Source organism: Rhinolophus ferrumequinum, chromosome 27, assembly GCF_004115265.2.
Source record: "Rhinolophus ferrumequinum isolate MPI-CBG mRhiFer1 chromosome 27, mRhiFer1_v1.p, whole genome shotgun sequence".
Classification (NCBI taxonomy): Eukaryota; Metazoa; Chordata; class Mammalia; order Chiroptera; family Rhinolophidae; genus Rhinolophus; species Rhinolophus ferrumequinum.
In genome coordinates, this window is record NC_046310.1 from 14861817 (window position 1) to 14873915 (window position 12099).

The 12099-nt window shown below is 34.3% G+C and overlaps 1 protein-coding gene across 12 annotated transcripts in view; it reads right to left on the reverse strand.

Annotated features, from left to right (window-relative positions):
* Positions 1-12099, reverse strand: part of CDC42BPA (CDC42 binding protein kinase alpha) — a 197866-nt gene that overhangs the window by 130235 nt on the left and 55532 nt on the right. For all 12 annotated transcript variants that reach the window (XM_033099455.1, XM_033099454.1, XM_033099452.1 and 9 more), the window contains one exon: positions 7088-7171. In XM_033099455.1, the coding sequence (XP_032955346.1) occupies positions 7088-7171 (84 nt within the window). The remainder of the gene's footprint in view (positions 1-7087; positions 7172-12099) is intronic.

Consider the following 12099-nt stretch of genomic DNA (forward strand, 5'->3'; position numbering starts at 1 on the left):
GTAAACATAGGTCATTTCCATTTCTGTGTTATTATAATGTTGCAAAGAGTATGTTTGTACAAGAGTTTCTATAGGGTATACATTTAGAAATAGAAATGCTAGATTGAAGCATTTTCAACATTACCATATACAGCCAATTTTCTTTCCTAAGTGCTGTACCAATTACTACACTTCCCCAGAGTATGAAATCTCCCATTTCACCCACATCCTCAACTGCACTTGGCATTATTAGACTTTCAAGAGTTTGTTAATGTGATGGGTGTGAAATAATATCTCATTGTTCTTTTATTAACATAATCCTAATTATAGGCGCAGATAAATAACTTTATACATGCTTATTAGACATCTGAGTCTTCTCTTTGCATTGTTCACTCCCCTTTGCCCATTTTCTCCAATGAACTATCTTTTTCTTTTTGATTTGTAAAAGTTTTAATTTATTCTGAGAATATTTCCATATTATAGAGGTATGTCCTGGAGAAACTTAGAAATGTGTGGCTAAAAATAAAAAATAATTTTATATGATACATTATAATTCTATAATATATCTTTAAATTTTGAATTTAAGAAACTACTATGCCACAAAGTTCAAAAAGAACTTAAAGGTAAAGTAGAAACTGAAGGTCTCCCTGGGTCCTGCCCCCATACTTTCATTGTCCCCTTGTTGTATCCAGAGGTTACTATATGAACTCTGTTGAATATCACCTCAGAAAACTTCTGTGTATATGTAAACAAACACACACACACACACACACTCTCTCTCTCTCTCTCTCTCTCTCTCTCTCTCTCTCTCTCTCTCTCTCTCTATTCAAATGGTATCTCATATCCCCCATCTTTTCTTTTCTTTACACAAATGAGATCACAGTGCTCCGTAAGTTGTTTTTTCAAGTAATAATATATCTAAACAGCTTTTCATACCAGTACAGAGACCTACCTAATTTTTTGTAATGGCTATACCATATTCCATACACACTGAAAAATCATCATATAGTACTTTTTATATATAGGTGCTTAATAATTTATTTGCCACAAGGTAAATTCAATAGCCATGATATACAAAACAAATAACATTACCTAATTTACCCTAATTAGATTACTCTACTTTTTTCCATGTATTTTTCATAAATTATATTTGATCAAATAGAATTTCTGAAACCATGCATTAAATACATCACTAGAGGAAATACTAAAAACAATGAAAGCATAAACCAAATAAATGGGCAGTTTTACCTTTCAATTAGATTATTAACATTATGCTTTGGCTTATTTTAAGGTAAAAATAGAATCACTTGACATACTTAACACTAAATTCTGTTTCAGAGTTTGACCTGAGGTTGTCGTTTGCTGCAAACATTCTAGAGAGGTGGTAAAGGTGCCGAAGAGACCCCTTTTTCCTGGTTTCATCTTATTACGACAACTATCTGGAATTTTACAGACATTCCAAATAGAATCTAAGACACATCTGATTGATGACTCCTAACTAAATTAAGCTCCAAAGACTTTTTGTCATCAGAACATATTAAACTTCAGTAGATTCTAATCTCTTCTAAATTGTTCAGTGAAAAAATTAATTTTTAAAAATATATAAACTATTCATCATATAAAACTTCAAACACATACAAAAGAGAACAGTAAAAAAAAAAGCCCCTTCCCCACAATGTACCCATTAACCAACTTCAACAATTATTTTACTGCTCAATCTTATTTCATCTACAGCCACCCTCCCTCCATGCACGTGTGTGCACGTGTGTGTACACTCACACACAACATTTTTAAAGCAAATCCCAGACCTCATATGATGTTCTCCATAAATACTTAGGTCTTAATGCCTCAGATACTAAGTTTACACGTGTGAAGCGCAGTCTCCTTTGCTGCCTTAGTAGATCACATCCTCAGCTGGCGATCACAATTAAGGGGTAATGCTATTGACATCTAGTGGGAAGAGGCCAGGGATGCCACCACACATCCTAAAATGCATAGGTCAGTCCCACAAGGAATTACTTGGCACACATGGAATATCACAAGTGCCACTGTTGAGAGACACTGTTCTAGATCAGTATTAACCAAACCATGACGCACGTTTACTATGGGGTTCATCAAGTTGAGGCAAGGAGTCAACATGGTTAAAAGACTGTCATAACATCTGTTTCAATTACCTTTTTTTTTAAATAAAGATTTTTTAAAAAAACATTTCCCCTTTAAAAACAGAATATTTGAGCCTCTAAGAATGCAATAAACATGTAGGAGGGGTTACTGGAGATTACATAACTTCTTCACATTCTGTCACTCAGTTTGTATTCAACCAAATATTCTGCTTGCACAGTGATGGTTTTGATTGTTTTGTTTGCAGTTTTACACTTTTAACATTCAGTTACATACTGTTTAAATTTTATCCTTAATGGGTTATTGCTTAAGAGAAAGAGCAACAGGAATATGCTGAAACAGAAGTTACTATGGACCAGATATAAAAGATAATAATTCTGCAAAACTGTCACGATTCTCTACCCTAGATCCAGAGGTGCCTTCATCAGAACATTCTTATACATTCCTATACAGCACACAACATTTCCTGAATACTTGGAAATCGTGTTAAAACAAGAAAATGCACTCAGATTATATATACTTTGGCTTCTCTTTTATTAGTGATAAAGATTTCTCTCACCCATAAAATATAATCACAGAGATATTCTTTCAAATAGTAACTGATTCATTCTCTCTAATCTACTATTTGGGGGGGGGGAAGCCAATTTTTTTTTTCATTTTTAAAAAATAAACCAGTGGAATTTTAAATTGCAAAATGCAAGAATTCAACATTAGGTCTTATACACCAAGACATCAATTTACTTTTAAACCTCCATTTTTATACTTGATGGCTGAACCAACGAAGAAATAGGTCATTTTTTAACTTATTTGTTAGTAAAAATGGTTTTTTTTACATAATTCAAGATAAATCATTTGATAACATTCACAATTGGCAAATGAGTGAAAAAACAAACATGTTTACAAACTATGAGTGCAAAGATATACTGACACAATGTTTTTAGAAGACAGTTTGGCAATGGCTACTCAAGTTTAATGCATACCTGCCCCCCTCATACCCAGGAGTTCCATTACTGAGGGTTTAATCTGGGAGTGGATAAATTCTAAGTCAGCACAACATGAATATCCCTTAGTACAAAAGTTATTCTTAAAGTCACTTCAACCTCAGTATATACAAACAGTATACCTCAGGGTAGCCAAAAGCAACATCTCTGATGAACAGCTTTTCAGAGGCCCTCTTATTTTTACTTACATCGCACATACTTTTTAGGTGGCACAACTAGTTCTGATGCACTATTTTCTCTCTTGTGAAATTCTCTTTGACAACCACACATAGTTAGATGTGGTGAAATAACTGAACTTACTGATACTTTGATTCCACCTTCCTGAGAATTCACACTTTGAGTCAACTTGCAAAAGTACTCCAAGGTACATGTATAAAGTTTTTACTAAAGCATAGTTCAAAATAGTCAAAATGTAAAAACAATCTAAATGCCCATCAATGTTTTTTTAAAAATCAACCTACTAAAAATATATATCCATTCAGTATAAGGAAGTTATTAAAAAGAATGAGATAAAGCTATAAATATGGAAATAGAAAAAATACAACATGTACCATTAAATGATCATAGCAATGTGAAAAATCAGTCTTTTAATATGACTCCATTACAGCAAAATTTTCTCTTAAGGATAAATAAGAAACTCTTAATGATTATTTACTTTGGACAGAACGACTGGATATCTGGGGGAGAAAGTGAGCTTTTATTTTATTTTTTTACCTTTTATTTTCTGTAGTACTTGTATTTTTTTAATACAGGTAGCAGATCAGGAAGTAGAGGCATATCAAGTCTAATTATCCCAATTCATTACTACTATTACCACTACTACTATTACTATTACTACCACCATCACTACTACTACTACTACTACTACTACTACTACTACTACTACTACCACCACCACCACTGGCACCAACAATTATAAAAATAATAAGACAGGGATAACAATAACAAAAATAATAATAGACACAAACCAGTAATTTAGCAGTTAATGGTCTCTACGTCCATTAGACCATTATGTCCATTATTATTATTCCACTTAATGGACATAATGGTCTAATGGATGTAGAGACCATTATTACCTTCAGTTAATAAATGAGATAACTGAGTATTAGAGAGGTTTAACTCTCGAGATGGAGTCCATTTCTGGAAACTATACTGCATCTTACAATGAAATAAGTAAGGATATCTCCTATATGAGTGAAGTCAGTAAGAGCTGAATAAATCTGAAGAGAAGATAAAACTTACAGAACAGATTGGGTGAGGTTAACTTAAGATATTGTTAACGTACTAGCAAAGTTTGTAATGATGAACCTATAGAGACACCAATCTCTTTAAGATAATTTAGTAATTATTCAGCTGCCCAGGTTTGGAAAAAGAAGGTTTCCTAGTATCTTCAAATAATCCCTGTCCCACTAATTATATATTTGGTATATACCTGAAATAGAAATAAATATGGCAAATAGGATGGAGGTAAATCGCTGAAAAAATTGTTTTAAAGCATCAACAATACACAGATTAAACAAATTAAAAAGGCTGCTGCTCATCTGTAATTTACTGTGTCATTGGTAGGCCCCGTTTTCCAAAGTTGAATAAGTGACAGTCAGAGTGGGTTTCTTTTTAATGTTGTTTTTTTTTTAGAAAAACAATTTGATAATTCAAGTATAGAAATTCAATTCCATTCTACATTATAATGGATTCCTCTTTTAAAGTTTCAATGTGGAATTTCTTCCTAAAAGATGAAAGTTGCAAATCGTTTGAGGAGAGCTCCTTTCAAATACTGAACCACCCATTTGCATCTTTGTTCATGAGGCATATTGGTCTTGAACTTTCTTTGTCTGGTCTTTGTCTGATGCTTCCATCGGAATAATACTGACATCACACGATAAATGTTCCAGGGGCCCCAAGGTCCCTAGCTGGTCCACCTTCCTCTTTCTCCCTTTTATTCTTCTCATGTTTGTTTTATACAGGGTCTTTAGCTGTACTTAATGGGAGGAATAGGGAGAAGAATGTCTATTCCATTTTTCCCCAGAATATAATAATGCTTTTTAATTCAACAAAATAATATTTAATTCTCAATTATCCCTTGTTTTATCTTCAATTTTGCCACTTCTTCCAGTCAGTAATGAAAGTAACACAGTGATCCTTCCTTTTCACAATTCTTCTCCAATCTATCCAATTTCCTAAGAAATACGTACAAACTTTAACTCAATTTTTTAAAATAGCTCTAACTCTGAAACACTAAGTGGATTATAATTATGATTTCTGTGAAACAATTAGAGCATAATTATTTACTATTTCTTAATGACTTGTTGCTCCAGCTGCTGGCGATGCTGTCAGCCCCTTCAGGGTTTGCCTCAGCTGCAGAAAGTCTATGACTAGCCCAAGGCCATGCCCTTCTGAGGTAGCCAATGACTGACTGAGGCAGGTGCATAAAGATCCGTCATTGGCCCCATGCAGGAAAAGTCCAAAGGACCATTTCTGCTCCACAGCTACCTGCTGAATCCACAGAAGCTACTGGGACAGCTTGACTTCCCCCTGACAAATCATGTTTCATTTCTTTTCCCTTCTATAGTTGTCGATTTCAAAAGAACTCCCCAGCAAATATACTGCACATTACACTCAATCTCAGTGCTTAACCTGGAAAATCCAAGCAATGCCAGGAAGGCAATTCAGTCTGAGGAAAATTCAAAAGCAAAGGTTGAAGTGACTGAATATTATGGGCACTGGTACATATGCCAGAAAGTTCCCAGATACTTTTTAAACAGATATCGTTGTATAGTAATTATCTATGGGAGGTAGAGAGGAGCTGGACTTAGGTTGGAGGTTGTCAAAGAGTATTTAGCTTTATTTGTTATGTGCTATTATTATTTGTTTTACAAAGATTGTATTTGTATTTCACTTGTGCAGTTTTTTCAGTAGACACATGGGAAAAAAAATCTGAAAAAGCGAAAAGTTGCCAAACATGTTACTGATTAATTCTAGGTGATGGAATACAAGTGATCATTAGTTTCTTCTTTGTGTTTTGTAGTATTTCCCAAATATCCCAAACAAAACAATAATGAAGTGTTTACTTTCAATACCATCGTATCTATCACGTGGGAACATATTTTTTGCTTTTCCTGTGTCTATTCTTTTTCAGGTTGCTGCAAATACTGGTAGATAAAGAAAGACTCTAAGGGCTAATTTCTCATTATCCTCTTATGGGTCTCACTAATCTCCAGAGCTAATACTCAGCCTACTCAGCAGTATGACCCCTTCTACAAGTGAAAATACTGAAATACTTCCACACCATTGAGCTCTGCTTCCCTGAGGCCCAAGTGCCCTACCCCGTCTAGCCACTCACTATAATCCAGCACAGCAGACCTCCCGAACCCCACCCCAAATTTACGTGTAATGTCAGTTCTGACCACACCATACCAATTATTAGCCATAAGCATGACTCCAGTCAATCTCTCCCTCCAATCTAGCACCAACATAGAAATGCTGACAATTTTTGCAAGAACAGATTTTACTATCATTCTTTAATGATATAAAAGAAAACAAATTTAACTGCATGACCAGCAATAGACAGAAGTCTTAGATGGCATATTCAAAATACCTGCTGAGTTTTGACTGAGTAGAATATAGATAAACACAGAATGATATCAACAAGTTATGTCAAATTGCAAATCATTCATTACAAAACGTCTTCCTATAAAAGAAACTGTTTTACACACATCCTTTTAACATAAATGTGTAAGCCCCACATTACAAGGATTTCCATTTGGTTTTCAGACAATATTAAATTAGTACTGTGAATTATAACTTTTATCATAACTATATCACAATAGCGAATTGTTGAATTTGTCTCTTAGGCCTTAAAATGTAATGTCATCAGATAAAAATGTTACTAAATGATATTTAAGGATCTACTGGCTCTCTATAATTTTACAGTTCTTTAAAAATATTTCTAAAATAGTATTTAAATATTCCAATAATTAGAATCTTACCTCAGCTCTTTTCAGCATTTCCCATTTATTCAATATTTTCATGGCAAATACCTTATCTGCATTTTTTAGTTTCACTACAGCAACCTAGAAAAGGAAATACAACTTTTAAAATCCAAGAAATAGTACTTTACAGTCATCCATTTCCTTTTTCCTCTCTGTAAAAAAATAAATACCAAAATTATCAATGATTTCCATGCAGTTCAAATTCTAAGATCCTAAATCAAATAATATTGTCAGTTGAAAAAGTTACATTAGTGAACACGTGCCAAACAAATAACTGTAGTTTTGAACACTGTATCAGTGGGTGATTATACATTATATCCTCCTTTTTGAGTTTTCTGCCCTGGAATTTAAACTCAACATCTACTACAACTAAGAAAGTAACCAAAATGTCCAAGGTGAAATAACTAGAGCTTATTAAATACTGCCAAATACGCCAAATTACAACACAATGCTACAGTGAATGCCTGCTGTCAAATATGTTTTGTGGGATCAAACAATATAAAATAAACTGAAAATGATATTAATTTTCACACCACATATTCTTACATACTATACCACAACCCAAAACACACATACCCCTAAAGATCAAATAAGATCGACAGCTGTGCCACAAATTGTACACTTTACACATTCCTTTCCAACAAGAAAAAGTACAGATATTTCAGTATCTTATATTTTAGTTATGGATCAAAAAACTGTCAAATACAAATAATAAGCCCCCATTTTTACCGTCAACAAACTTTCTACTTCTCTGTATCAGTTTGACTAGGTAATATCAAAGGGCCCTTTCAGCTTATTGGGGACGCTAAAAGGCTGAGATTGAACTGTAGAAGAGGAAACAAAAGTTGTGTCCAGTTATTGGGTAGTACGGAAGGGGAAGACAAATACAACCCTAATATGCAGAAGGAGAGAACAAACTATATATAGCATCTTCAAACAGTTCAAAGGGATATTTCCAAGGATAGAGAATACATTTTAACTCAAATGCCAAAATTTTAAAAATCTTAATAGCAAACGTACAGAATCAGGGGCATTTAAAAAATTTACATTTGGCTCAAACTACAATAAAAGTAACATGATCACATAATTAAGATCAATGTATAATACTATAAAACTGTATGAACTAGACTATTCCCTTGGTAATCATCATAAATGGTTATAAGGGCTGTGATTACAGTTTTTCATCAATTAAAATGGTAGGAAGAGAAAGTATCTCAATTTCAAATGCAATCACTTTAGTTTTTGGTCATATCAGAAATGATGGGTTAACACTGTTCTCTCAGTGGGCTCAGGTTTAAAGAAAGGAGGCTGTACAAGACGTAACAACCTAATATAAAATTCAGCCATAAAAAAGTAGGAAATCCTGCTTTTGTGACAACACGGATGAACTTAAAGGACATTATGCTAAGTGAAATAAGCCAGACACAGAAACACAAATAGTACAGATCTCACTTATATGTGGAATCTGAAAAAGTCAAACTCATAGAAACAGAGTAGAACGATGGTTGCCTGGAACTAGGGGGTGAGGGAAACAGGGAGATGTTGGTCAAAAGGTGCAAACTTCCAGTTATAAGATGAATAAGTTCTGGGATCTGATGTACAGCATGGTGACTACAGTGAACAATATTGTATTATATACTTGAAAGTGCTACAAGAGTAGGTCTTCAATGTTCTCACCACAAAACAAATGGTAATTGTATGAGGTGATAATCTTACTGTGATAACCATTTTGGAGTATATACATGTATCAAATCATCATTTTGTACACCTTCAACCTGCACAATGTTATATGCCAATTATTTCTCAACAAAGATGGAAAGAAAGAAAGGGGACTATAACAGAGCTGGGAAAACTTAAAACAAGGCTGAAAACACCAGTTAAGCTGCTCTGGAGACTCAAATGACATGTTGCACAATAGGGAGTGCAAAGGGACAGAAGGACAGGAGGACTGAGACAGACCTGCCTACACTGAGGACAGGGAAGAGACACGGAAGGCTATCACTTAAGCCCCGTTATTCTGATGTAGGGAAGAATGGCTGAAAGACTCCAACACTTAAATTTCCCCTCCTCAGGTCATGTTGTGAGGAAAGTATGCTTAACACTATATGATTCACCAACTTCCTACACATATAAATGTATATAAGTATCCAATAATAACTAGTGGTAGTAGTCGTATCCACCAACACATACAGAGTGTATTCTATTATAAATGCCTGGCACTTGTCTAAGAGTTTTACGCAAATCCACAATCCCTTACCTGCAATATTTAAAGTAAAAAGGTTTTCACAATCCATTTGGCAGCCTTTACTGACATAAGGCTATTATATCGTGTTCCCCGAAAATAAGACCTAACCGGAAAATAAGCCCTAGCATGATTTGTCAGGATGACATCCCCCAAACATAAGCCCTAATGCATCTTTTGGAGCAAACCTTAATATAAGACCCAGTCTTATTTTCAGGGAAATACGGTGGTTTTTAGTTTGTTTTTTCAATCTTAGCTATTATAAAGACAAACATGCTTCACTGCAGAAACATTAATGCATTTGCTTATGAGGTGCTGCTCCAAACCCCAATAGGAGTATTATATAAAATAGAGTATATGCATTAAATTATCTTTCTAAATACCTAAAAAATACTGGAACCAAAACCACCTCTGGATTAGAGAGCTGCGCAGTAGAAACAAACTAACATTTATTGAACACTGAGCTAGCACTTTTGTGCTGCTCAGGGTGGTGGACATAGTATGGACTCTGTAGCCAGACTACTTGGGTTTGAATCCTGGCTCAGTCACGAGCCATGTTACTTTGGACAAATTACTTAACCTTTCAACTTCTGAGTTTTCTTAAAAATCTGACAGGGTTAGTAACAGTACTTACCTTCCATAGTCGTACTGAAAACTGTATTAACTAGAAGATTAAAACAAGTAATACAAGTATAAAGTGCTTACAACAGGGTCTGGCACTTAGTAAGCGTTCAATAAGCATTAGCTATTACTGTGTTTCAGGCCTTGCACTAAGCACATTATAGCTCAATCTCTTAACTGCCATTTGCTTTACCATTAAGGGCAGACATTGTATCATACATCCCAATTACTTCAATTTCTTAACTAGATAGTTAAGAATTTGATCTCTTCAACTTCTAACTTGCCATAATTTTATACACAATACATACTTGTATAAATACATAGAAATATAGCTAGAAATGCCCTCAATTGAAAAATACATACAAATAAAAATTAAGCCACATTTACCATAGTGTACTTTCCAATAGTAAAATAATACATATAAATTTTCTGAAAGATGAAACCGACTAACTATATTACAAAATAATAGAAAATTATTCATATGCATGAAAATACTTTTAAGGAATACTATTTAATAGAGAAAAGTACAATATACTGTTTAAAAGAAGTTCATTAAAGTTTGAATGCTATGATTATTTTTTGTGTATATATATATATATGTATATATATATATATATATATACACACATGAAATGTATACCTATGAATTTCTATGTCACATGTATACTGAGAAAGATAAGCATTAAAATATTAGAAAATCAGGTACTTCTATTCACCTTTCTACACTTTCTGTATGGAACCTGCCAAACTTGAAGCATGGAATGGGATATGTGAATACCATGCCTCATCTTCGTCATGAAATCACCACTGATTATTGAGGGACTGTAGTGTGGCTGATAAGGGCCAAGAGAGACCCACTCTACACATCTATACGGTAATCAGGAACGCCAGGTTTCTGGAGGGTGGAAAACATTCTCAATGCTGCCTTGTAACAGTCTCATGACTTACCTAAACAACTTTCCTGAGATGAGGTGGGGTGTGATAAAATAAAAATGTCAGTTCAGGAAATAATTCTTGACTTATCAAACTGATGACATAGTGAGACAAGAATATGAAGCTCATGAAGTGATAAAATAAAAACTGATCTTGCTTTTCTCCTTTAAACCTACAGATCATTTTTATGTTCATTTCAGTAGAAGAAAACTTAAAAAAAGGATTCTCCTAGAACTCTAATGTTAGGTTCTAGATTTCAAGAACCACAGCTAACTGACATATAAGAGAGTAGTATGTTTAAATGTCCTTTCTTACTTAATTTGATCAAAATGAAACGTACATTCAGTATGGACTGAAAGATTATAAATTTAACCCAGAACAAAGATACATTTTTAAAACACCAAATATAGAGATGCCTTTAAAGACTTCATAATAAAAGTCCTATGATGTCAGAAAAATTGCAACCACCACAAAAATAAAACAGTAGAGGACATGTAAAGGAATGAGTTCTCAAATAAATTTTAAGTATCATCACTTATAGCTACAACATATAATTTAGGGATGGTTACACTATATTAAATAGAATTTCAATATCCAAGAAAAGATTGCCATGCAGTTCTTCAAATCTAGTCTACGTTCAATATATCCAGCATTCACCATCCCTCCTCTGGTCCATCCCATTCCAAGCCACCATGATATCTCACCTGATTGTCCTACCTGGCCTCTCAATTCTGCCCTTAGCCGCCCCCCCACAATCTATTCTCAACATGGCAGCCACAGTGATCCTGCATAAACATAGCTCACATCATGACACTCCTCTGCTCCAAAACTTCCAACAGTTTCTGATCCCTCTCCAAGTAATGTCAAAATCCTCACAATAACTTGTAAGGCTTATATATTCTGGCCCTCCGACCTCCCAGATCTCATTCCGCTCTCCTCGCTAACTCTGCTGCAGACATATTAGGCACCTCGTTCAATCCCAACTCAGGGCCTTTGTACTTATTCTTCCCTAGGTCTCGAACAGTCTTCGCCCTCACAACCACATGGTTTGCCCTCTCACGCCCTCACTGAAATGTCAATCTGCTCTTTCCCACTTTGATCCCATTTCTTTACTTCCTTTTCCCCTTACCTCTTATTATTTAATAAACTATATATTCCATTTATGTATTCTGTTTATTGTTTGCCTCATTCACTAAAATATAAGCTCTATGAG